Source organism: Moschus berezovskii, chromosome 25 (assembly GCF_049115385.1).
Source record: "Moschus berezovskii isolate FMDL1 chromosome 25, NW_MosBer_1.0, whole genome shotgun sequence".
Classification (NCBI taxonomy): Eukaryota; Metazoa; Chordata; class Mammalia; order Artiodactyla; family Moschidae; genus Moschus; species Moschus berezovskii.
The window spans coordinates 49,593,401-49,621,281 of NC_142484.1; the positions used below are offsets into that span (position 1 = coordinate 49,593,401).

At 47.6% G+C, this 27,881-nt stretch overlaps 1 protein-coding gene across 1 annotated transcript; it reads right to left on the minus strand.

Annotated features, from left to right (window-relative positions):
• Nucleotides 1-1,827: 1,827 nt before the first annotated feature.
• On the minus strand, nucleotides 1,828-26,835 carry LOC148773932 (melatonin receptor type 1B-like). Its single transcript, XM_088832276.1, has 4 exons — nucleotides 26,613-26,835; nucleotides 9,783-10,668; nucleotides 3,839-3,848; nucleotides 1,828-2,046 (listed from the first exon to the last, which is right to left on the minus strand). Exons 1-4 carry the CDS (start codon nucleotides 26,833-26,835, stop codon nucleotides 1,828-1,830), a joined length of 1,338 nt encoding a protein of 445 aa, XP_088688402.1.
• Nucleotides 26,836-27,881: the final 1,046 nt, after the last annotated feature.

Consider the following 27,881-nt stretch of genomic DNA (forward strand, 5'->3'; position numbering starts at 1 on the left):
CCCGCCCCCCAGTTGCCAACATCTGAAATAAAGCAAACATTCCTTTCTACCAACCTGGCCTGCTTATGGGCTTTTGAGCGGCGAGCAGCCAGAACCCCCACATGTGCCTTTCGGTAGCATTATAAGGAGATGAACACACACAAAGAAGACTTAATTTAAGGGGAAATGACATCATACTATACACTATTATCTTCAATTTGATCTTTTTTCATTAAGCTTGATATTGGTATAACAGATACAATTCCCTGTTGATATGTATACATACTTTTGCACAACAGCACCGTATTCCATAGTTTATATGAACTGTTGCCTATTTAACCATAATTCTGTTGATACATACTTAAACTGAATACAGATTTTCAGCACTACAGATAATGAGGTGAACTACACCCTCACACAAAATACCATAAACAGTTCCACACGTTACACAGCTAGGTGTGTACATTTAAGTGAGAAGGAGTCGATGGAGCAGCTGGGAAGGCAGGTGGAGAGAAAGGTGAGGGAAAAAATCTTGCAGAGCTTGTGATCTTCATAAACGTGGACAGACCAAGAGGGATTTCCGTAGAAGAATGAAACAACCAGTACATTTTGGAAAATCACTTTGGTTGGATTATGGAAGAGAGATGAGAAGAGAGCGAGATTAGAGCCACAGCAGGATTTAGAAGGTTGTTAACATCCAAGCTATTGTGGTAAGTGTATGCACAGGGGAGGGGTAGTTCATACCACGTGACAGGTTACATAGCTCTTCAAGCGACATTAATATAAAAGATTCATCTTTTTAAAACACAGACTAGGGCTTCCCTAGTGGCTCAGTGGTAAAGAATCTGCCTGCCAATGCAGGAGACACGGTTCCATCCCTGATTCAGGAAGATCCCACAAGCTGTGTAGCTACTGAACCCCTGAACCACAAGTGTTGCGCCTGTGCTCTGGAGCCTGGGAGCCACAGATACTGAGCCCTCCTGCTGCAACTACTGAAGCTCGAGTTCCCACAGCCCCCGTTCTGCAACAAGAGGGGCCACCACAATGAGAAGCCCACATGGAGAGTGGGCCCCGCTCCCCCAAACCAGAGAAAAGTCCTTGCAACAACAAACACCCAGCACAGCCAAAAATAAACTTTAAAAAAAGGCAGAATAACTCACATATACACTGCCAGCACACTGATTTTTGTTGGTAATGAAATGAAGCAGTCAACAGAGTATGCACATAAAAAGGAAACTGGGCAATAAAAGTTGCCTACAAATAAATTGTAAAGGTTTTTCTGAGTCACTAAAATAAAGGAGATTTAATCCCGGGCTACATTTTAAATTCCAACAACCTAATCTGGGAGACCTGGCTGAAATTCTGAGAGGAGACATTACCTTTTTGAGGTCTAAAATACAACTTTAGGCCCAACCAGTTCTAAACAATTACCTTGGCTATAGTAGGGGAATAATTAGTTGGGTAGGCAGTACCCATCAAGGGCTCTTGAAAAGGACTCCAATCAGATGGGTGTAGGAGGTGGTCCCTACTTAAGTAACAAGGGTCTGGAAGCAAATATACTTAGAAAATAGTTCATTTCCACTTGGCCTCCAGGGTACAACCCACTGTCTGTCTGCATTTTCTTACGGATTGAGAAAGAACAAATGCATTTCCTTTTGTTTTAGAAATGTTCACCTTCGTCTTTACCCAAATTTGTATTTCATATTCATTTAATATCAATTCATCACTTAATATTTGGAGAGAATGAAAGAAACACCCCTGAACTGGTCCTTACCTCTCCTGGAGAGTTCGGTAACTCACAAGTAGACATCATCCATCTCCAGAGATTGAAAGCTGACGGGAGGAGAATTAGACTGGGAATCTGAGGCTAAGCCCGATGGGGGTCACTGGGCAGGCTTGCTTCTTCTCTCGCTCCTGATGCCAGCGCTGCCCCTTGTCACAGGATGTGGTTGTTATGGTGACGGTGTAGAGAGAAGGAGAAGGAGTAGTGGGCACCCTCAGACAGCAGCGAAATGCGGCAGGAGCGACGGGCATGTCTGCTTCCACTCCTCTAACCTGGCTCGAGTCCTAAGATGCCCACAGCCTGCTGAGGACACAACGAGGCTAAAAAGGCCCGGCAGTGGCTCCTTTGTGTCCCCGTCCCCAGCATGCAGGCCCCGTGGTGTCGGATCCTCCCACGCACTTTTGGTGATTTTTCTCTCAGGGTTCTACACCCTCCTATGCTATCTTACTTCCGTCACAACTGTGTCAGCTCCACCAGTCCTCGTCTGTTTAGCCCAATCTTTCCTAGGATACAGGGGAGCTATGCATAGCAAGGACCGTGTCCAGATGCCGGTGCTGTGCTGCCACCTGTTTTCCTCCAGCAGCTCATCCCAGCCTGAGTTCTACTCAGGTAGGATCCCCGCCCCATCCACAGGCACCCACCAAGTGCCTGGGCCGCATTTCTAAGTGGCTTTATAACAGGGGGAGTGAAAAGTGAAAGTGAAACTGTTAGTCCCTAAGTCATGTCTGACTCTTTGTGACCCCATGGACTGTAGCCCACCAGGCTCCTCTGTCCATGGGATTCTCCAGGCAAGAACACTGGCGTGGGTTGCCATGCCCTTCTCCAGTGGACCTTCCTGACCCAGGGAATAAAACTAGGTCTCCCGCATTGCAGGCAGATTCTTGACCATCTCAGCCATAATAAGGGGATTATAGGTAAATATCTCAACACACCAAACCAAAGGTACTAAAGACAGAAATAAGAAGGACAGCTTAACAACAGGAAAGAACAACCCCAGAACACCTAAGCTGATATGTTTTGATGTGTGGCCCTCAAGTGTGTATTTGTGTGTAAAGATTACAAAAGAGACTACAAAGAATCAATGACTTTGAAAAGAACCAGAAAAAGTCGATTTTGTAAAGCCAAATGCAATTTAGAACTTTAACAGAGATCTGACTTTTAGACTTTTGCCTAAAGTGAAAAAAGAAATAAGGATTTTATATTCCCTTTGACTTGTTCTACTTAAAACTTTTGGAAATCTTTAAAAGTACTTTTAGAATGAGGTTGTTGTGCCCTGGTCATGTGCAGGGCCCAGTGCTGGCATCTTCAACTGAAATATAAGTGGCACCAAAAACAGTACTAAATCAAATTCTGATGCTTTACTTTTACATAATGATTCAGTACAAATTATTTTATTTCCTTTGTGATTTTTCTTTGACCCATGGATTTTAAGACATATGTAGCTAACTCGCCATTAAGGAATGCATTCAGTTCAGTTCAGTTCAGTCGCTCAGTCGTGTCCGACTCTCCGCGACCCCATGAATCACAGCACGCCAGGCCTCCCTGTCCATCACCAACTCCCGGAGTACACTCAAACTCATGTCCACAGAGTCGGTGATGCCATCCAGCCATCTCATTCTCGGTCGTCCCCTTCTCCTCCCGCCCCCAACCTTTCCCAGCATCAGGGTCTTTTCCAGTGAGTCAACTAGTCGCATGAGGTGGGCAAAGTATTGCAGTTTCAGCTTTAGCATCAGTCCCTCCAATGAACATCCAGGATTGATCTCCCTTAGAATGGACTGGTTGGATCTCCTTGCAGTATAAGGGACTCTCAAGAGTCTTCTCCAACACCACAGTTCAAAAGCATCGATTCTTCAGCGATCAGCCTTCTTCACAGTCCAACTCTCACATCCATACATGACCACGGGAAAAACCATTGCCTTGACTAGACGGACCTTGGTTGGCAAAGTAATGTCTCTGCTTTTTAATATACTATCCAGGTTGGTCATAACTTTCCTTCCAAGGAGTAAGCGTCTTTTAATTTCATGGCTGCAATCAGTATCTGCAGTGATTTTGGAGCCCAAAAAAACAAAGTCTGACACTGTTTCCACTGTTTCCCCATCTATTTCCCATGAAGTGATGGGACCAGATGCCATGATCTTTGTTTTCTGAATGTTGAGCTTCAAGCCAACCTTTTCACTCTCCTCTTTCACTTTCATCAAGAGGCTTTTGAGTTCCTCTTCACTTTCTGCCATAAGGGTAGTGTCATCTGCATATCTGAGGTTATTGATATTTCTCCCAGCAATCTTGATTCCAGCTTGTGCTTCTTCCAGCCCAGCGTTCCTCATGATGTACTCTGCATATTAATTAAATAAGCAAGGTGACAATATACAACCTTGAAAAAAGGGTTAATATGGTGGTCTGAGACCACCATCCTTAGAAAGGTCTGTGAGGTTGGTCCTTGGCTCCCACCTGTACACTTGGATTTTTCTCACCATTTGATAACAGAAAGAGGGACTCTTTGTACCGAAATTATTTATACAAATAGTGTTTCTCGTGATGAACACCAGCTTCCTTTTGGGGAATCCAGAATTTTGATCCATGCTAAGCACAGGGTGGCTATATGCCTGAGCCCCAGTAAAAACCCTGAACACCTAGGTTCAGGCAAAGTTCCCTGGGAGACAACACTTCACGAGTCTTATAATCATTTGCTGCTGAAGTGATTGCTTTCTGTGTGGCTCCACTAGAAGAGGACTCTTTGGAGATGGCACTTGTCTTTCTCCAGATTTCTTCCACACCCCTCTTTCCTGTGCCAATTTTGTTCTGTTTCCTTTACTCCACTCTGTCCAGGCACCTGTTAAGCCTTACAGATAAACTTTTCATCTCTGTTATCACATTTTTATTTCAACATTCCCATTTTTAAACACAATTTTCATTTATGTGCTAAAAGTCCCTTTTCACACACATTATCCACCTTTTCTACGACATCTTGACCCATGATTTTCCAGTTATTTAATTTTTTATTGGTATATAGTTGATTTACAACGTCATGCTAATTTCTGCTGTACAGCAAGGTGAATCAGTCACTCGTATACATAAATCTCCTCTTCCTTGGATTTCCTTCCCATTTAGGTCACAGAGCATTAAGTAGAGTTCTCCATCGTATACAGTCAGTGCTCTTTAGCCTTCTGTTTTTACATGGTATGTATAGTTTCTATTTTATACATAGTCTATAGTATATATATAGCTTCCCAGGTAGCGCTAGTGGTAAAGAACCTGCCTGCCAGTCCAGGAGACATAAGAGACACAGGTTTGAACCCTGGGTCAGGAAGATCCCCTGGAGGAGGGCATGGCAACCCACTCCAGCATTCTCGCCTGGAGAATCCCCATGGACAGAGGAGCCTGGAGGGCTACAGTTCATAGGATTGCAAAGAGTCAGACACCGCTGAAGCAATTTAACACACACGCATGCACACAGTGTATACATGCCAATCCCAATCTCCCAATTCATTGCACCTCACTTTCCCTGCTTGGTATCCATGTATTTGTCTCTCTATTCCTGCTCTGCAAATAAATTCATCTGTACCACTTTTCTAGATTCCACATCTAATGCATTAATATATGTTTTTCTCTTTCTGACTTACTTAATTCTACATAACACCTGTATTTTTTCAGGTATTTTAAAGTCCTTACTTTCTAGTTCCAACATTTGCACCATCTCTAGTGCTCCTTCTGTGATGACTCTGTTCTTGTCCAGGGGTTGAATCTCCATTCCTTTTTGAGTGTCTCATATTTTTTATTTCTTGGTATGCTAGCTATTTTGTGAAAAGAGCAGTTAAAATAGAAATAAAACCCAACGATGCTCAGAAAAGGGCCCACCTGTTCTGCCAGGCTTCCAGTGCACATCTGCATGCAGTGGGGGCTGCCTCACTCGAACCTCTAGTTTCCCAAGTCTAGTCTTGCATCTTTCCTTAGATTCTGCTCAACACCGGCCTCAAACATTTTGAACGTAGGATCAGGGTTTTCTTGGGATGAAGACACCTGCTCTGTGGTACCTCCTCATGCCAGCCCCAGCAAACTAACACAAATGGGAGCGAAGGTATCAAAGTGGTACCTTTGACCAGGTTGTCCAGCATCAAAAAGGCAGAGGGTGAACAAAATTCCCACACTATTGCAGCAAAATCATAATGATCTTTATTTAAAATCAGAGTCCACAGCGAGAAGCCATCCCACGTGAGTATGTACATGCCTGATGCCCTGGGTTTTCCCATATCCCTCCATTCTCTCAGCTCCTGGATCATCACCAAAACCTGTGGGGAAAAAAAAAGGTCCCAGTTAGTGGACTGTCAGAGCTGAAACCTGGCAAGCCAGGTGACATCTGTGGGCCCAGCAAGCTGAAGCGAGCTTTTATTCCTTCAATCATATTTATTGAGCCTGAGCTGTGTCACACACTCAACCCAGAACGAAATGATACAGGATAAGAGGAGAAGGTGGGGAACATCCCATTGCCTTCACATCAGGAGTGACTAGCCAAGCCCTGTAGTTGGTGCCTGGGGGGAGGAGGCAGGGGGAGCAGAAAGCAAGCACATGCCAGGCCCGGTCAGCGCAGGCTCTGCTCAGAGCTGGGGAAAGTGTCTGCAGCCCTGGGAGAGGCCTTAGAGTTCCTGTGTGTCTCTGTCTGATGTCTGGACTGGGAGGCCTTCCCGGGCGGGACTCTCCACACTGGGCAGTTGAATCCCAACCTTTCAGTCACAAAACCTGGAACACCTACATTTTGAGCAGTCTGGTTAAAGGCCACCAGGGTCAGCAACAGATTCCCAGACCATTCCCAAGACCTGCACAGTCAAAATCTGTTTAACAACCTTCCAGGTCAAACCAACCAACCAACCAAAAAAAAACAAAAAACAAACCAAGAGCCCCAGGCTCCACACCTAGCTTTGAACTCAACAAGCTCTGTGAGCTTGGGAAATCACATCACCACTTAAAGTCTCTTCTTTACAAGCATGGATAATATCTTTTTAAGGAGTTTTAAGAATTAAACAAGATAACACATACCCAGCACTTGGAGCCCCCAAGTTTCCAGGTGACCCAGTGACTAGGCTCAGTGTGTTAGTTGCTCAGTCATGTCCGACTCTTTGTGACCCCATGGACTATAGCCCGCCAGACTCCTCTGTTCACGGGATTCTCCAGACAAGAATCCCGGAGTGGGTTTCCATGCCCTCCTCCAGCGGATCCTCCCGACCCAGAGATCAAACCCACATCTCCCGTGTCTCCTGCATTGGCAGCTGGTTCTTTACCACCAGCACCAACTGGGAAGCCCTCTAGCAGCAACAGTGACGACTAAATGTCCCTAAACATTAGAAATGTCAAATGTTTAAATATGCTTACCAAACGTTCAGGAATAAAGTCCCAATGCTGCTAAGTTTTGGGGGACAATCCCTGAGAATACACAGGCTGAGGAAGGCCCTGGGGAAGAGGTGCCCCCACGGCCACACACACCTTCCCATCCTGTTCCCTCCACCCGTCTTCACGGGCCACTGCTTCTCTCCTTCCAGGTTACCCTTCACTCTCCGCAGTTAGAACGATGATGAGGGAATGATGACCGAGTGCCAGTCACGTCCTTACTCTTGGGCTGTGTCATCCCAGAAACCCCTCACACAGCCCTGAGGGGGCAGGCGGTGGCACGGTCTCTGTTTACAGGGGAGCAACTGAGGAAAACGGAGGGTAGGGGTCTGCCAATCACACAAGCAAGTCACACAGCTTGAACAGGGTGGGACCAGGAAAGAAAGCTGGGCAGACTCTACTCCAGACGCCTGAGGGGTGTGTGTTTGTGCGCGTGCGCGCGCAGTATGTCTGTAGTGTGGTGTGAGTGGTGTCTACAGTGTATATAGGGGTGTGTGTGTGTGTAGTATGTCTGTAGTGTGGTCTGAGTGGTGTCTACACTGTATATAGGGTGTGTGTGTGTAGTATGTCTGTAGTGTGGTCTGAGTGGTGTCTACACTGTATATGGGGTGTGTGTGTGTAGTATGTCTGTAGTGTGGTCTGAGTGGTGTCTACACTGTATATGGGGTGTGTGTGTGTAGTATGTCTGTAGTGTGGTCTGAGTGGTGTCTACACTGTATATACGGTGTGTGTGTGTGTAGTATGTCTGTAGTGTGGTGTGAGTGGCGTGTGCAGTGTATATAGGGCTGTGTGTATGTGTGTGTGGTATGTCTGCAGGGTGGTGTGAGTGGGGTGTACAGTGTATATAGGGGTGTGTGTATGGAGAAGGAAATGGCAACCCACTCCAGTGTTCTTGCCTGGAGAATCCCAGGGACAGGGGAGCCTGGTGGGCTGCCGTCTATGGGGTCACAGAAAGTCGGACACGACTGAAGTGACTTAGCAGCAGCAGCAGCAGTGTGTGGTATATCTTCAGGGTGGTGTGAGTGGGGTGTACAGTGTGTATAGGGGTGTGTGTGTGTGTGTGTGGTATGTCTGCAGGGTGGTGTGAGTGGGGTGTACAGTGTTTATAGGGGTGTGTGTGTGTGGTATATCTGCAGGGTGGTGTGAGTGGGGTGTACAGTGTTTATAGGGGTGTGTGTGTGTGGTATATCTGCAGGGTGGTGTCAGTGGGGTGTACAGTGTGTATAGAGGTGTGTGTGTGTGTGTGTGGTATGTCTGCAGGGTGGTGTGAGTGGGGTGTACAGTGTATATAGGGCTGTGTGTGTGTGTGTGGTATGTCTGCAGGGTGGTGTGAGTGGGGTGTACAGTGTGTATAGGGGTGTGTGTGTGTGGTATGTCTGTAGTGTGGTGTGAGTGATGTATACAGCGTATATAGGGGTGTGTGTGTGTGTGGTATATCTGCAGGGTGGTGTGAGTGGGGTGTACAGTGTGTATAGAGGTGTGTGTGTGTGTGTGGTATGTCTGCAGGGTGGTGTGAGTGGGGTGTACAGTGTGTATAGGGGTGTGTGTGTGGTATGTCTGCAGGGTGGTGTGAGTGGGGTGTACAGTGTGTATAGGGGTGTGTGTGTGTGGTATATCTGCAGGGTGGTGTGAGTGGGTGTACAGTGTGTATAGGGGTGTGTGTGTGTGGTATATCTGCAGGGTGGTGTGAGTGGGGTGTACAGGGTATATAGGGCTGTATGTGTGTGTGTGTGGTATGTCTGTAGTGTGGTGTGAGTGGTGTGTACAGGGTATATAGGGCTCTGTGTGTGTGTGTGTGGTATGTCTGTAGTGTGGTGTGAGTGGGGTGTACAGTGTATATAGGGCTGTATGTGTGTGGTATGTCTGTAGTGTGGTGTGAGTGGTGTGTACAGTGTATATAGGGGTGTGTGTGTGTGGTATATCTGCAGGGTAGTGTGAGTGGGTGTACAGTGTGTATAGGGGTGTGTGTGTGTAGTATGTCTGTAGTGTGGTGTACAGTGTGTATAGGGGTGTGTGTGTAGTATGTCTGTAGTGTGGTGTACAGTGTGTATAGGGGAGTGTGTGTGTGTGTGGTATGTCTGTAGTGTGGTGTGAGTGGGGTGTGCAGTGTATATAAGGGTGTGTGTGATGTGGTGTATGTGGGTCTGCGCACACACACACACGTGTGTGTAGGGAAGATCCTGGTGGGGGTGAGGTGCAGGACGCTGTCCTTTGAGCAGCGCCTGCAGAGTGGCCCCCGGTCCAGCCCTGCAGAGCTTCCCCTTCCGGCCTCGCTCACAGAGGAGCCCTGGACCCCTGCAGGCCCTCAGGGGAAGGTGCGAAAGCAGCAGGAAGCCCGAGCAGGAGGGCAGCGGTGGGGAGGAGGCCACCTCTTGCACCCCGGCCTTTCTGCCTTCAGCTCCTTCCTCGCCCCTCCGGGACCAGGTCCCGGCGCACCCGGCCTGTGGGCGGGCCGGGCCCGATGTGCTCGCCGGGACGCAGCCTCCAGGACCTTCAGGGGTCCCTGACCGCCTGACCCCAGGGTGCTGAGGGGCTTCTCGTCCACAGGGTGAAGGGCCACGAGCCGCGCGCTGTCCTCTGGCTGGCGGCTGACCTCCCCCGAGGAGCGGATTCTCTCCCATCATTTTCTGAGTGCGTCGACGGCTGGGCATCAGGTGGGAGATTATCTGCCTGCACAGGGGCGCGGGCGCTATCAGCGGGGGTAGGCTGGCTGCCCGGGCCCTCAGCCTGGCTGCCCCTGGAAGAGTCCTGCAGGCAGCGCCGCGGGTTCCACAGGGCAGAGAGGATCTTCTTGTATTCCCTGCGGAAGTTCTGGTTCAGGAGCCCGTAGACGATGGCATTCAGGCAGCTGTTGAAATAGGCCAGGAAGTAGCTAGAGACGAACAGCCCCTCTGGGACCCTGGGAGCCACTTCTTCGGGGTCAATGGCCACGGCGAGGCCGATGCAGTTCAGCGGTGCCCAGCAGATGGCGAAGATCACAAAGACCACGAACATGCTCAGAAAGCTCCGCACGCGCCCGGACCCCGGGCGCGGCCCGCTCTCCGCCTTGACCTTCCTGCGGGCACGCAGCACCAGCAGCCAGATGTGCAGGTAGCAGAAGCACACGACGGCCACGGGCAGCAGGAAGTGCACCAGCACCACGGCCGCCGTGTACCCGGCGCTGGCCGTCTGCGCGAAGGTGCACGAGTAGACGCGCGGGTCGTACTCCAGGGACCCCACGAAGAAGTTGGGCAGCAGCACCAGCAGGGTGAGCAGCCAGACGAGGCCAACGTAGAGCGCGGCGTGCCGGCGGCGGCAGAGGCGGTGGTAGGTCAAGCTGCGGCAGACGTAGCAGTAGCGGTCGACGGCGATGGCGGTGATGTTGAAGACGGAGCCCACCACGCTCAGGCCCATCACGAAGGCGCTGGCCTTGGAGTGCGCCTCCCCCAGGGCCCAGCCATCGTGGAAGATGGCCACGAGGGTCAGCGGGTAGGGGTACAAGGCTACGGCCAGGTCAGCGAACGCCAGACTCACCAAGAACAGGTTACCTGGAGCAGGAAACAGGCAGAGTCAGGACGAGACCCCCGATCTCCATCCTCTCCAATATTATAGCCACTGACCCTCCCAGGGGGACTCTCCTAGGACACCGATGCGCCACCGCCACTAGGCATCTGGGGGGACCCTGCAGAGGCTGAGGTGACCACCTCAGGGGTCCAAAGCACCTGGCCGATGGAAAGGACCCAAAGGCACAGCGATCAGAAATGCCAGGCTGTGGTCTGATCCCAAGGGGGTTGGGAAAAGGGGACTCAGAGCCACTCAGCTGGGAGTGCCCCCAAGTCAGACCCTCAGGTAAAGCAGATTCTGTAACTCTAGCCACAGACAGATCCACAAAGTAGAGAAAGTCCTCCCTGTCCAGATACACATTGTCACCTCACCTCAGAGAAGACTCCTGGGGAAGCTGGAAGACTCACAAGCAGGCTTCTTAAAATGCCTATTTTAACCTCAGATGCTTGAGGTCACCTCACTCAGAAACAACTGAAAAGACATTTGTTAGTTTCCTGGGAGTTCTCAGGACCCAACTGTTCCTGAGTCCAGAGCTATGTTAGGATCTGAGAGAAAAGTGTTAGTCACTCAGTTGTGTCCGACTCTTTGCAACCCCACGGACTGTAGCCCTCCAGGCTCCTCTGTCCATGGAATTCTCCAGGCACGGATACTGGAGTGGGTTGCCAAGCCCTGTTCCAGGGGATTTTCCTGACCCAGAAATCAAACCCAGGTCTCCTGCATTGCAGGCAGACTCTTTGCCATCTGAGCCACCAGAGAAGGGTCTGAGGGAAACAGGGTATAACTGAATAGAAAGGAGCTCATTTGGACATTTGGAAGTGCTTCCAGGCAGTGAGCTTCCCTGTCTCTTGAGATTTTCAAGTACAGGTTGGATGGTGGAGGAAAACCCTGCCTTAGGGTAAACTGTGAGATTCCTTCCTGTTCTACTATCTCAGGAATCTGTTTAGTTAATTGGAGAAAATCCCCCTCAAATTCTTTCACGCTGGTACTAGAGACAAGAAATGCACATCTCAGGACCTGCTTGGGGTGTGGGGGAATCTCCTGCTTTTTAATTTAATTCTCAGCCTTGTTCTCTGTCTCCACTGGTAGATTTCAGTTTCTGATTCCACTGTGCATATATGCATGCTAAGTCGCCTCAGTCATGTCCGACTCTGTGTGACCCCATGGACTGTAACCCACCAGGCTCCTCTGTCCATGGGATTCTCCAGGCACGAATACTGGAGTGGGTTGCCATGCCCTCAACCAGGGGTTCTTCCTGACTCGGGGATTGAACCAGTGTCTCTTATGTATCCCACACCGGCAGGCAGGTTCTTTACCTCTAGCACCACTTGAGAAGCCCTTCTGATTACTACTTAGACCTTACTTGGTCTCAGAGAGCGAGGGATTACCTCTTTCAAATTTGTTGCCAGATGACTCAGGAATGATTATAGTTGATTTACAATATTGTATTAGTTTCAGGCATACAACATAGTGATTCAGTATTTTTATAGATTATACTCCATTTAAGGTTATTATGTGAGTTGGACTGTGAAGAAAGCTGAGCACTGAAGAATTGATGCTTTTGAACTGTGGTGTTGGAGAAGACTCTTGAGAGTCCCTTGGACTGCAAGGAGATCCAACCAGTCCATTCTAAAGGAGATCAGTCCTGGGTGTTCATTGGAAGGACTGATGCTAAAGCTGAAACTCCAATACTTTGGCCACCTCATGCGACGAGTTGACTCACTGGAAAAGACTCTGATGCTGGGAGGGATTGGGGGTAGGAGGAGAAGGGGACGACAGAGAATGAGATGGCTGGATGGCATCACTGACTTGATGGATATGAATTTGAGTGAACTCCGGGAGTTGGTGATGGACAGGGAGGCCTGGTATGCTGCAGTCCATGGGGTCGCAAAGAGTTGGACACGACTGAGTGACTGAACTGAACTGAACTGATGGACAGTCTGTTGAATCTGAGAAAACATTTGCAAATGGTATGTCCTATAAGGGGTTAATATCCAAAATGCAAATAGCTCATAAAAAATATCAAAGAAAAAATAACGTCATCAAAAAATAAGCAGAAGACCTAAATAGATGTTTTTTCAAGGAAGACACACAGACGGCCAACAGGCTTATGAAAAGATGCTCAGCATCAGTAATCATCAGAGAAATACAAATCAAAACCACAGTGAGATATCACCTGACACTGATCAGAATGGCTATGACCCAAAAGAACACAAATAATAAATGTGGGTGAGGATGTAGCAAAAAGGGAATAGAACCTTAATACACTGTTGGTGGGAATGTAAATTGATGCCGCCATTGTGGAACACAGTATAGAGACTCCTCAAAAAAAAAAAAAAAAAAGAAAGAAATTAACTATTGTTCTGACATTTGGAAGAGGTCACTGGAAGCTGGAGTGACCTGGGGTAATCTCAGTGCTGTGACTTTTTAACTTGACCGAGTCAGTCCCTGAACTTCTTTTCTCTGTGAGTTGCTTTGTCGGATCCATTCTTTATTTTTGGAGCCCTTTTTCCCTCTCCTCAGACATACATGGCATGGCTATTTCTGTGAAGAAAATCCCTTCTTTCCAACGTGGGGATGCTGGCCTCCGCAGGGCCCACGGCCTCCTGACAGGGTGGCAAAGGAGCCTCCGGCTCTTGCAATCACAGGCGGACAAAGGCACGAGCGGCTGGGAGCAGGTGCGGCCCAGCCCACTGTTTCTCAGGAGGCAAGTCCAGCTCTGCGGTGTTAACGTGGCCCAGCCCAGAATAATGCCCCAGAGGCGGCAAACAGCTTGTAAACAGTGCGTAGAACACATTCAGCTCCACGTGGAAAGTGATTCAATTACTCTTCCCCATTACTCCGGCTGTTCCTAAAAGGCTGAAATCAACCAGTTCCTGCTGTAGATCCATCTGCCCAGACATCCTATCGTCTCCAGACTTTCTTGACAATATTCCAAATTAGAGGAATAAAATTCTTGCCATGTTTCCCATCTGTAAGAAGCCAGGTCCTGTCTAGATGAGAGTCAAGGGGAGGCTGAACTCTCCATCCCCATTTTCCGCAGACAGGTGAGAAATCAAGCAGGACACACAGTGCTGCTCATCACCCCAGGCACAGGCCTCTAATGACCATTTACCTCCCAAGCCTTGGCATTACTTATTTCCATCAGCCTCCATCAGACAGGGCATATTAGTGGAGACAGACCTTCATAACAGGGTTTTGTATTAATATGGATGGAACTCCTCCCAGTATTCATACACAAAGCACATCCCTCCACATACACAGCCTCCACAGTCCCCTCCCTCTCAGCCTACTTTCCCTTTTTCAGGAAATCTAGTCCTCAGTGGGGATGTGTTAACCCAGGAGAGAGCCAGCAGATGTTGAGCTATCTGGTCTTTATCAGAATTCTGCCCTGTGCCCACTCTATTTTCTAAGAAGAATCTGTTGGTTTTAAATTTTCTCTGCTGTTTGAGCTAAAAGCAGCAATGCAGAAATAGATAGTCATGGACTCATTTGCTCAACAAATACTGCTGAGTATTTACTGGGTACTGGCTGTGACTGTGGGCTTCCCGGTGGCTCAGCCACATGCTCTGACTATGCTGGGGCTGAGGGTAGTGTGGGAAGCAAGAACGATGCATCTTCTCTTACAAACCTCATGGCCTCATACAGGTGACAAGGAAATGAAAGTGAGATGTGATGGGACTCCCCTGGTGATCTAGTGGTCACCATGCAGAGCGGCCAGGTTTGATCCCGGTCAGGGAACTAGATTGTGCATGCTGTAAATAAAAAAATCCTGCATGCGGCAACTAATGACCCCACACGCCACGACAAAGGCCTGGCGTGCTGCAACTAAGGCCCGGCACAGCCACATAAATGAATGAAATACATTTTCTAGTGAGATGCTGCGAGTATTATGATGGGGAAGTTAACACTATCATCTCTGTAATCCTTTCCAACAAGGTTAAACTTCCCGCGCCTTGCAGTCTTCCTCCATGGTTCACTTACCCAAACGTGTGCTGTGTCCATTGAGCGCCTATCATGCTTGGGTAGGGCACAGTGATGGCTGAAAGACATGCCCCTGCCATTGAGATGCCCACAGTGCTGTTGGGGAAAGAGACACAGAAACTGCCTTTCTGTGTAGGGAGAGCTGGGCAGGAGACCAGCATGAGGGGGTGAGAACACTGGGGAAGAGTTGAGTTATCCTGGGCTGAGAGCAGTGGGCAGTGGGGTGGGGATAGGGCTGGTCAAGCATGACCAGCCAAGGGATCAGCCAAAAATCACAAAGGCCCTTCTTTCAGGCCTGCCTCCATCCCAGGATGGCTATTTACCTCAAATGGGATTTTACATGGGAAAGGATTTAAGAAATAATAATAATCTTCAAACAAATGTGAGGTATTTTTATTAGTTATATTCAGGGATAGGCATTTGAAATAACTGAATTGGTAATTTATTAAAAATGAGACTTCTTCACAAATACTAAAGAAATGTCCTTTCATATTAACATAAGCTCCTACTTTGGCTTCCCTGGTGGCTCAGTGTTAAAGAACCCGCCTACCAGTGCAGGACACCCAGGTTTGATCCCTGGGCTGGGAAGACTCCCTCAAAGAGGGCATGGCAACCCACTCTAGTATTCTTGCCTGGGAAAATCCGATGGACAAAGGAGCCTGGCAGTCTACAGTCCATGGGGTCAAAAAAAAAAGTCAGACACAACTTAGCGACTGAACAACAAACAGAGCTCCTAATTAATCCCCAAATTCTTTGAGGGTGGACATTGTTTTCTTCCAAAATCACATTATTTATGAAAATGTGGGTAAATCATACAAGGGCTCAGTTGAAATCTAACATAATTTTAACTTACACTTAGCAAGCAAATAGCGTATGCAAAAATAAGATGAGATATTTTAACCACTTAGAATATATTTAAAAGCACAAGAATCAACTTAAATAAGTAACTAAAATGCTTATTGCTTTGCTGTGCTCAGTGGCACAGTCGTGTCTGACTCTGTGTGACCCCACGGACTGTAGCCCACCAGCCTCCTCTGTCCATGGAATTCTCCAGGCAAGAACACTGGAGTGGGTTGCCATTTCCTTCTTAAGGGGATCTTCCTAACCCAGGGATCAGGATCAAACCTGCGTCTTCTGCTTGGGAGGTGGATTCTTTACCACTCAGCCACCTGGGAAGTTCTATAAGATGCTTACCACAAAATCTTATACCATAACCATAAAAGCATTGCTTGGAAACTCTTATGGAAGCATTTTATTACTTTAATTACACTTCGTTCTAACAAGAAGGCTTCCCTGGTGGCTCGGATGGTAAAGAATCTGCCTACGATGTGGGAGACCCGGGTTCAACCCCTGAGTTGGAAAGATCCTCTGGAGAAGGGAATGGCAACCCACTCCAGTACTCTTGCCTGGAGAATCCCACGGACAGAGGAGTCTGGTGGGCTACGGTCCATGGGGTCACAAAGAGTCGGATGTGACAGAGCCACTAACACACAAAACAACAAGAAAACAATTGGCATGCACCTTACTGTTTATAACATGCGTTCACACTACCTGACTCAATTGTGTTTCACAGGAATCCTTTCAGGCTGATTGTATGATGGATCAGCTGATTCCATTTTACAGATCAAGACATTAGCACCCAGAATACGTGAACAGAGAAAGAGGGGAGGAAAAAACAACAAGAAGAGACACAAGAGGAAATCAGGAGAAAGAAATGCCAAAGGGATTAAGGGTGTAGAGGTTTAGGTCATCACGAGCCTGAGAAAATGCAAAACAGTGCCCTCTCACCTGCCAGCTAGGAGACCAGCAGGGATGTGAGCGAGGGCGAGCCTGCTGAGTGCTGGAGGGAGGCCACCCTCCTGATGTGCTTTCCCTTCAAAAGAAGGAGAGGAATGAACTGGTGCTTGGAAAGGGCTATCCTTTGAGAGACTGCAGAAGATTTTTTTCTTTTTTAAATGAGAGAGGCTTCTATTCTATCTGACACATAATAAGCACACAGTAGTGTTTCTTTTTATTTACAATGATGCGCTGATTTACAGCGTTGTGTTGATTTCTGCTGTACAGCAAAGTGATTGAGTTATACATGTATACACTTACTTTTCTTATATTCCTCTTCATTATGGCTTAATCGTAGGATACTGAACATAGTTCTCTGCGCTATACAGGAAGGCCTTGTTGCTTATCCATTCTATATATAATAGTTTGCATCTGCTAAGCCTACATATAACAATCTTCAGTTCAGTTCAGTTCAGTCGCTCAGTCGTGTCTGACTCTTTGCGACCCCATGAATCACAGCACGCCAGGCCTCCCTGTCCATCACCAACTCCTGGAGTTCACTCAAACTCATGTCCATCGAATCGGTGATGCCATCCAGCCATCTCATTCTCCATTGTCCCCTTCTCCTCCTGCCCCCAATCCCTCCCAGCATCAGAGTCTTTTCCAGTGAGTCAACTCTTCCAATGAGGTGGCCAAAGTATTGGAGTTTCAGCTTTAGCATCAGTCCTTCCAATGAACACCCAGGACTGATCTCCTTTAGGATGGACTGGTTGGATCTCCTTGTAGCCCAAGGGTCTCTCAAGAGTCTTCTCCAACAGCTATTACCTATTATTGGGATTTTTATATTATTATCACCTGCATTATTATTATTTATATTATTATGTCATATTATCATAATATTACAAAGAACAAGAAAGAGGCTCATAATGTTGGACTAGGCTCCCTGGGAGATAAGATGTGAGAAGTCCTGTAGGAGGAGAACAGTGAAGTTAGGACATTGCTTCTAAAGTGTAAACTCCCTCAGAACCGGGATGGAACACCCTAATTTTTCCTCTTTTAGCCAAAAGTATCTTAAATTGTAAGACCTAACGGGGCATCAGGATTTTCTGAGTTTTGCAGCATATCACGCTAAATACAGACTCCGAACTTTGTGGGGAGGAAAAAAAGGCAGTCTAACATGAAAATGTTCACACTCAGGAATACTGAGAACTCAAATGGGGGAATTAACAAGGATTATGAGCTTTCTGGCTATTTGGCTAAAAGACATAATTAAGAGATTTAAAATGCTTCATTTTTGCTCAGTAAAGAGAAAATACTTAGAGCTAAAATGTGAGTTGGAAGGCTCAGGCAACATCAGAGAAGGAGTCTAATGCAGCGCACGTTGCTTTTCAGCTGATAAGAAGCCCTCCAAAGCCTGAAGGCTCAGCAGCTCAGAAGATGCTTGCCACCAAGGGATGTCTCCAGGAGTGCCTGGTGGTGGAAAAAGCCTGGCTGAGGTGGGGCCACTTACCTGGTAATGCCTGGAGGGCGGGGGCTGTGGGCCCATTAAACATTTCCTCTAGGCCCTTCAGAAGCTTTAGCTCAGGGTCAGCCTGTGACGTGTAAATAAATCACCATTTACCTCCTCAGTTCAGGATCTGCTCTAAGCTAACTGGGGATGCCAACAGGGCCAGGCTGAAATCCCCCCCAGGAAGTCTGCAGTGCAGTCCGTGGTTCTGGGTGAGAGATGATGCAGACCCTGCACACTGCTGGATGCCCAAGCGACGGAGTGGATTCCAGACAAGGACCTGGGTGTTCAGCAAATGCTCCGCGTCTTTCTGGGTAATCCCAACGTCAGATATTCCACATCCTTCTTACAAATCACAGGAATGCCCTAGGTATGGCCATACCTCTGCTCACTAACAACACCTGCCCAACAGCCTCAAGATCCACCTGCAGAACAAGAATCCATTGTCAAGCAGTGACTCCTGATCATCACCTGGGAAACTTATGGCCCCAGTGCCGGTGGGCCAAGAACCATGGATGCCATGGTGCCTTCCGCTAGCTGACAGAGACTATCTCTGCATTACAGTAAGGACTCGTTTCTCTCAGCTCCTTTCTGTGTGGCTGACAGTCTGGATGGTGGAGGGTAATGACAGGAGGCTCAGTTTTATAGGTGGTTTACAGTGAGTAGCCTCAAGTCAGAAGGGGCAAGAGGCATATACACATTACGATATATAAAACAGAAAACTGGTAAGAACCTGCTGCAGAGCACGGGGGATACTACTCAGTACTCTAATGGCGTAGATAGGAAAGCGTCTCAAAAAGAGTGAATGCATGTATATGTATAATTGACTCACTTCGCTCTCCCCCTGAAACTAACACAACATTGTAAATTCAGTTGAGTTCAGTTCAGTCACTCAGTTGTGTCCGACTCTTTGCGACCCCATGAATCACAGAACACCAGGCCTCCCTGTCCATCACCAACTCCCGGAGTTCACTCAAACTCATGTCCATCAAGTTGGTGATGCCATCCAGCCATCCCATCCTCTGTCATCCCCTTCTGCTCCTGCCCCCAATCCCTCCCAGCATCAGAGTCTTTTCCAGTGAGTCAACTCTTCCAATGAGGTGGCCAAAGTATTGGAGTTTCAGCTTTAGCATCAGTCCTTCTAATGAACACCCAGGACTGATCTCCTTTAGGATGGACTGGTTGGATCTCCTTGCAGTCCAAGGGACTCTCAAGAGTCTTCTCCAACACCACAGTTTGAAAGCATCAATTCTTCGGCGATCAGCTTTCTTCACAGTCCAACTCTCACATCCATACATGACCACTGGAAAAACCATAGCCTTGACTAGACAGACCTTTGTTGGCAAAGTAATGTCTCTGCTTTTTAATATTCTATCTAGGTTGGTCATAACTTTCCTTCCAAGGAGTAAGCGTCTTTTAATTTCCTGGCTGCAATCAGCATCCACAGTGATTTTGGAGCCCCCCAAAATAAAGTCTGACACTGTTTCCACTGTTTCTCCATCTATTTCCCATGAAGTGATAGGACCAGATGTCATGATCTTAGTTTTCTGAATGTTGAGCTTTAAGCCAACTTTTTCACTCTCCTCTTTCATTTTCATCAAGAAGCTTTTTGGTTCCTCATCACTTTCTGCCATAAGGGTGGTGTCATCTGCATATCTGAGGTTTTTGATACTTCTCCCAGCAATCTTGAGTCCAGCTTGTGCTTCTTCCAGCCCAGCGTTCCTCATGATGTACTCTGCATATAAGTTAAATAAGCAGGGTGACAATAAACAGCCTTGACCCACTCCTTTTCCTATTTGGAACCAGTCGGTTGTTCCATGTCCAGTGCTAACTGTTGCTTCCTGACCTGCATACAGGTTTCTCAAGAGGCAGGTCAGGGGGTCTGGTATTCCCATCTGTTTCAGAATGTTCCACAGTTTATTGTGATCCACACAGTCAAAGACTTCGGCATAGTCAATAAAGCCAAATAGATGTTTTTCTGGAACTCTCTTGCTTTTTCCATGATTCAGCAGATGTTGGCAATTTGATCTCTGGTTCCTCTGCCTTTTCTAAAACCTGTTGAACATCTGGAAGTTCACAGTTCACGTATTGCTGAAGTCTGGCTTGGAGAATGTTGAGCATGACTTTACTAGCGTGTGAGATGAGTGCAATTGTGTGGTTGTTTGAGCATTCTTTGGCATTGGTTTCTTTGGGATTGGGATGAAAACTGCCCTTTTCTAGTCCTGTGGCCACTGCTGAGTTTTCCGAATTTGCTGGCATATTGAGTGCAGCACTTTCACAGCATCATCTTTCAGGATTTGTAATAGCTCAACTGGAATTCCATCAGCTCCACCAGCTTTGTTTGTAGTGATGCTTTCTAAGGCCCACTTGACTTCACATTCCAGGATGTCTGGCTCTAGGTGAGTGATCACACCATCGTGATTATCTTGGTCATGAAGATCTTTTTTGTATAGTTCTTCTGTGCATTCTTGCCTCCTCTTCTTAATATCTTCTGCTTCTGTTAGGTCCATACAAACTTCTGTATTTTATTGTGTCCATCTTTGCATGAAATGTTCCCTTGGTATCTCTAATTTTCTTGAAGAGATCTCTAGTCTTTCCCTTTCTATTGTTTTCCTCTATTTCTTTGCATTGATCACTGAGGAAGGCTTTCTTATCTCTCCTTGCTATTCTTTGGAACTCTGTATTCAGATGCTTATATCTTTCCTTTTCTCCTTTGCTTTTTGCTTCTCTTCTTTTCACAGCTATTTTTAAGGCTTCCCTAGACAGCCATTTTGCTTTTTTGCATTTCTTTTCCATGGGCATAATCTTGACCCCTGTCTCCTGTATGATGTCATGAACTTCCATCCATAGTTCATCAGGCACTCTATCAGATCTAGTCCCTTAAATATATTTCTCCCTTCCACTGTAAGGAATTTGATTTAGGTCACATCTGAATGGTCTAGTGGTTTTCCTACTTTCTTCAATTTAAGTCTGAATTTGGCAATAAGGAGTTCATGATCTGAGCCACAGTCAGATCCTGGATTTGTTTTTGCTAACTGTATAGAGCTTCTCCATCTTTGGCTGCAAAGAATATAATCAATCTGATTTTGGTGTTGACCATCTGGTGATGTCCATGTGTAAAGTCTTCTCTTGTGTTGTTGGAAGAGGCTGTTTGCTATGACCAGTGCGTTTTCTAGTTAATTGTAAATTGACTATATTCAAATAGTTGGAGAAGACTCTTGAGAGTCCTTTGGACTGAAAGGAGATCAAACCAGTCCATTCCAAAATAAACCAGTCCTGAATATTCATTGGAAGGACTGATGTTGAAGCTGAAACTCCAATACTTCGGCCACCTGATGTGAAGAGCTGACTTTGGAGAAGACCCTGATGCTGGGAAAGATTGAAGGCGGGAGGAGAAGGAGACGACAGAGCATGAGATGTTTGCATGGCATCACCGATGCGATGGACATGGGTTTGAGCAAACTGTGGGAGATAGTGAAGGACAGAGAAGCCTGGAGTGTTGCAGTCCATGGGGGCACAAAGAGCCAGACACACCTTAGTGACTGAACAACAACAACATACACCAATAAAAATTTTAAAAACTCCCTAAGGAGCCACTGGGGTACAATTTTAGGGAGCCTGTTGGCCACACAGGAACAAAAGGGGTCAGTGCACTCTAGAGAAGGTGCCAGTCAGCTTTTGAGGACAAGAATGAGATGTACTCTGGGCTTTTAGTGCTCACGGCAATTCAGTTCCCTGAGATCAGTACTGATGGCGTGAGTGATGCTGAGTATACCTCACCTCATGAAGCAAAATTAATACCTTCTGTCTCACTGCTTTCTTGGTATTTTGTCCATTTCAATTTGTTTCAGCAGACCTAGATTAAGTTTCAGAAATGGAAAAAAAGTCTCTGCTCTCAATGATTTCACAGTCTGGTGGGGAGAGAAAAAACTCAGAGCAGTACTGCAAGGGACATGCTGTGTGGGCTGGGCGGGGTCGTGGGGGGAGACAGTAACCACACCTTTTATGATATTAACTATAAGGCCAACAACCGGCAGGAGGGCTGAGGAAGGGGGTTGAGCTAGTGTCTTGGGAGAAGACAGTCTACCTCTATGTTGGCAACTTTTTTTCCTAGTCAAATTTGATTTTGAGGTCTGCAAAAAGAAAGTGCAAGTGGCTCAGATGTGTCCAACTCTTTGCGACCCCATGGGCTATAGAGTCCATGGAATTCTCCAGGCCAGAATACTGCAGTAGATAGCATTTTCCTTCTCCAGGGGATCTTCCCAACCCAGGGATCAAACCAGGGTCTCCTGCATTGCAGGCAAATTCTTTACCATCTGAGCCACTTGGGAAGCCCAAGAATACTGGAGAGAGTAGCCTATCCCTTCTCTAGCAGATCTTCCTGACCCAGGAATTGAACCTGGGTCTCTTGCATTGCAGGCAGATTCTTTACCAACTGAGCGACCAGGGAAGCCCTTGAGGTCTGCAGCTGGTGTGCAATTCTTACAGCCTGAAGGAGCCTCCATTTTTGGCTGAGCCTTACAGCATATGGGATCTTCCCTGACCAGGGATCGAACCCGAGCTCAGGGTTTTACACCACTCACCACCAGGGTAATAAGGGATTTGAGGGAGATATTCTCTAATCAAAAAGAGGCAGGGGAGCTTCCGGAGATGAAGAAAGAGCATCAGAGAACACAGGCTGGGAAGGAGTGATAGCAGCTCCTGTCTCTGTGAGCCGGAGCAGAGAGCCGGGGCTGTGACCCTGGGGAGTCCTGCCAGCCCTGCAGGCTTGTGCCAGGGGCGCTGGGGCTGGGCCCCATCCTGTAGATGCAGGAAGTGGTCCCTGGACGCAGGGGTGCATCTGGCCTTGGTGACAGGGAGGGTGGAGGGGCGGGGAAGGCTGCCTGGGGACCACGGACATGGCTTGTTTAGGGGATAAGAGTGTGAATTGGGGCATGTAGAGATACTATGAGACCAAAATCAGGAGGACTTGGGGAACGAAGGAACCAGTGATGACTCTCAGGGATCGGGTATCTCGAAGTTGAAGAGAGGAAGGAGGTTCAAGAACTAGCATCAGATGAGCCGAGGGAATGGAAGGTCCCGGGAGGGAGCGGCCCCCAGCGGCACACAGCACAGGACATCTCCCAGGAAGGCAGACCCAGGGGGCTCAGGGAAATGGGGAGCAATAAGTGATTAATGGATATAAACCGTTACAGTCAGCCGTCTGCTGAAAAGGAGAAAGGGGTCATGAAGTTAGGACACACAAGACCAAGGAAAGATTACTTTTTCTTTTAATCAAAGGATCCCCAGTGTGTGGGGGTGGGGAGAGGGGCTAAAGGGAAAGAGACAGAAATTGAAAACACAGCAGAGAGAAGGAACATGATGGAGGAAGGTTCTGTAAAAGCGGTATAGGAAAAGAGAAAATACAGGGGCGGATGTTGGCGAGGCCTGGACAGGGGACGGACGGCAGGGGTGGGCACAGGGAGAAGTCCCCAGACACTCCAGGAGAGCCTGGGGTGCGGAGGGTCCCCAGGGAGCACACGCGGGGCAGCAGAGGCGCCGCCCGCGTCGCGCCATGCGTAAGGCTCCCAGAAACGCGGCAGGGAGCGAAACACACTCCTGGCCTTACGGTCTAAGTGCTAAGCGGCGCAGTGCTCTGCATCTGCTTCCCACCCTCCCTCGCTTCCCGTCTGCCTTGCTCTAGGGCCATCTCTGAGCAAGTTAGCCCAAGGCATGAGCACAGAAGTTGCAGACAATCTAACCATCCACACTGCTATGGAGCATCGCTGTTATTAACGACAAGAATCTGCCAGACAGAGAAATTGAGTTTATCACGGTCAAGTAGAGGATAATGACACTTGCTGAGAACGCGGCTGTGGCTTTAATGTGCGCTCCCTGCCTGAGATATTGGAAATATACATGTTCTCTTTATTACAGCCCTATTTTCTTAATACCGATGAATTAAAGAACTAGACTCAACTACTGAAAGGTCCAAGATAAATGTTTCTTAGAGTAACTCCAAACTCTTCAGTAAGAGGAAAAACTGAGGAATAGTAGTGAAAGTGAAAGTCGCTCAGTTGTGTCAACTCTTTTAAATTGTATATGAAAATTATATATATATGTGTGTGTGTGTGTGTGTGCATGTTAATTGCTCAGTGATGTCTGACTCTTTGTGATCCCATGGACTCTAACCTGCCAGGCTCCTTTGTCTATGGAATTCTGTAGGCAATAATACTGGAATGGGTGTCCTTTCCCTTCTCCAGGGGATGTTCCCAACTCAGGGATCAAACCCAGGTCTCCCACATTGCAGGTGAATTCTTTACCAGCTGAACTACCAGGGAAGCTGATGAGTAGTAGAAGGGGTGCTAACTATTCAAAGTGCTGTAGGTGTTCGGGCATCTTTTGAAATCTCAGTGTGCCAAATGATTTTTCATGACTATCATCAATAAAGCCAAGGGTCAAATAAAAACTGGTTAAGTGGCATGACTGGGGCAGGAAAATGTCAAAAATGGGAAGACCCCCTGAAAGGAATTGCTACCCACTCCAGTATTCTGGCCTAGAGAATTCCATGGACTGTATAGTCCGTGGGGTTGCAAAGAGTCGGACACGACTGAGTGACTGTCACTTTCACGCACAGATATGGTATTGAATTCTTTTCTATGGTGCTGGGCTGTAGCAGATTCGCCAAGACATAGGAAGGATGAACACAGGGCGTGCCAGTGTTTTAACATGCTCATTACCCACCCCAGCCATGCTCTCAAATCAATAAGGTCTCTGTGAACTTCACTAGGAGAGCGGAAGAGCCCAGCCCGCCTGTGGATGGAGGAGGGGAGAAGAAGCTTGCCTCCTTCAGGCAAAGAAAACAGCACCCCACCCAAGGGAGGAAGCCCACAAAGGCTCCTCTAAACACCTGGTTAATCTGGGAGAGAAGCCCTGCTTCCCTGGGCAGGAAATGAATCCTTGTGGCTGCTACAAAAGACAATATGATCAAAATGATTTTAACCTGCTCTTTCCTAATAGATAAGCCTCTATTCCAAGGACCCAACAATATCTTGAAAAAGTTATTGCAGATAATAAAAGTCACCACTACTGAAATGACAGAGTTAGAAAGCTTAACTTTTCCTTTCCTTCCAGTTTAATTGAGATGTAATTGAGACCCAGCACTGTATATTTAAGGAGCAAAGCAAGGTGATTTGATTTACATATACCATGAAATGATTACCACAATAAGTTTAGTGAACATCCATCATCTCAAATAGATGCAAAAAGAAAGAGAAAAAAATTTCCTTGTGATGAGAACTCTTAGGATATACTCTCAACAATTTTCATATGACATACAGCAGTGTTATATTTATCATGCTGTACACTGCATCCCGAGTATTTATCTATCTTAGAAGTGGTCATCTGTGCCTTTGGACTGCCTTCATTCAGTTTCCTCTGCCCTCAACTCTTGCCTCTGGGTCTACAAATCTGACCTCTTTTCCTGAGTTTGTTTTTGAAGTATAACTAACCTATAACAATGTTAGTTGCTAGTGTACAACACAGGGATTCAATACTTCTATACATTTCAAAATGATCCCTATAAATCTAGTTACCATCTGTCACCATACAATTACTTCAAATGTGGTTTCCAATATTACAGATAGAAGCTCACGTTTTTATTTTGTTTGTTCTTTAGATAAAAAATCTTGGGAGTTACAGGGTCACATAAAGTGTTTATAACAATGTACTAGAAATAGCCTTTCTGAATGGTCTGCCTCCTTAGAAAAGCATGATTAAGTTATCTAATTGGCTTTCTGCTATCTTTTTATTTTAATTCACTCTAACATTTGAGTTGCCCCTAAGGCCCAAATAGGGAAACGACAAATGGACAAACGGGTCACTGATCTTCTCTGAAAGCTAGAATGGTCAGCTTGCTCTGATGACCCTCGGGGTCAGAGTTCAGAGACTCACTCCCTCTGGTTTTGTTCCCCGACACACCTACATATGAGAAAGTTGAAATAAGAGTGTATTGAAAGGCGGAAATAGTCCCAGGATAGCAACACTATTTTACCAAATTATTATTTTAATCTTCGTTTAGTCCTACGAATTTCCTGTCTTCATTAAAGACGGGGGTTCTTTGAAAACAATGCAGTTCCGACAAGTAGAGGCTGTCAACGGCTGCCTTTGCACTCTTTTGTTTGTAACCAAGATGAGGAGCTAAGTATCGGGCCAAAACTCTCTAAAGCATTTCCACTAATTTACTCACTGTCTCAGTAATTATTCCCTAAGCACGTGCTGCGTGAACCATAGTGCTTGGCCGGGGAGGGAGGTGTTGAAGATGAGATTCCTGTGGCCAGGTAGGGGCACCATCCAGACCCGCAAAAATTGGAGCGCCTTGGAGAGCTTTGACTTCCAGACGCTCGCATTTTCACAGCTCCCTGCTCGGCCAAAAAGTGCGCGAGAAAAACTTTACCCGATTCACGCCGGCACTAATGCGCCAAGTGCTTCCCAGTGCGTTTGCAAGAGCCACACGTCGGGGAAAGGCAGCAAACTCGACCAAATTTTGAATTCAAGACCAAACCCGGGGACTTGTTGACAGAAGGGAAGGCGGCGCGGGGAGCGGAGGACAGACGCGGCGGCCGACTGCGCGGTCAGGGTCAGATCAGAGACCCGGCGGCGGGCGGCGGCGGGCGCGGCGCTCACCTGCGTTCCGGAGCTTGCGGTTGCCAAGCACCGAGAGGATGACCAGGAGGTTGCCCACGATGTCCACGGCGGTGGTGACGACGAGCACGGCGGCCAGCGCGGGCGCCACCCAGGGAGGCCGGGGCGCCCCGGAGGGCCGCGCGCCGCCCGCGCCAGTCCAGCGGGGGCTTTCGGCCCGGCCGCCCGCCTCGCAGCAGTCGGCGGAGGAGCGGTTCTCCGGCATCCCTGACGCTCGGGCGCCGCGCCCTTCGCCGAGCACCCCGTCTCTCTGTAGGCGGGGCGCCCCTTCCCCTGCCCGGCCCCGCGCACCGGGGAGGCGGTCAGTGCGGAGAGACCTGGACGAGATGATTAATTAAGCGTGGGAAGGGAGCTGAAAAAAACGTAGGACTGAGAGGAGCATTTGGGGTGCAGGCGCTGCTGAAAGAAGCGCGCCTCCGCTTGGCTCGCTCGGGAGCAGGTGCGACAGCGCGCCGCCCGGAGCCCAGCACGTGCCCGGCCCGGTTCCAGCCTCAGCGCCTGAGCGCACCGCCCAAGAAGCTGGGTGTCCAGGGACAACCAGATTTTCAGACTGGAAAAGGCGCTGTTCGTCAGGACTTGCTGATTGGCTGTCAGAAGAGCACTGCCCCTCCAAAGAAATACATAACTCCAGGCGCTGCGGAGAGATCAGGCAGGCAGCTGAAGGAGAAAGAAGCCTCTGTGCCGTTTATTAGCCGTTTACCTGAGAAGTATTGGCGATGCCTCTGCCCTGTCCTCTTTATAAAACCGCGACAATACTTATGAACATCTTTTTAAACATAATAATACTTAAAGAGATGTATGGTCAATAGTGGAGGTTATTATAAGGTGTTTGTGGAAGAGATTAGAACAAAAAGAGGAGAGCAGTATGATTATAGGAAAGAAGAAACGCAGATGCCCTTTATGTAAACTGAGCACTTAATCTTATAATAACAATTGCTCGTCCCTCTCCAAGGTAATTTTATGCCAGGCACGGTCTTACCCACTTTTTACATCACTAGAATCAAAACGACTGATAATCTATTTGGCAAAGAAGTAAAGTACCTGCTTTGATGAGAATGAAACATGGTATAGTCACTTGAAGGTGCTGTTTGGTAGTTTTTTATACAATTAGACATATTCCATTTTTTGACCAGCAATGAAATGAATATGAAACATATGTCCACAAAAAGATCTGTGCAAGAATTGTCCAGAGCACGGTTCTTCATAGTAGCCCAGACCTGGAAACAGCCCAAAGGTCCCTCAAGAGAAGAA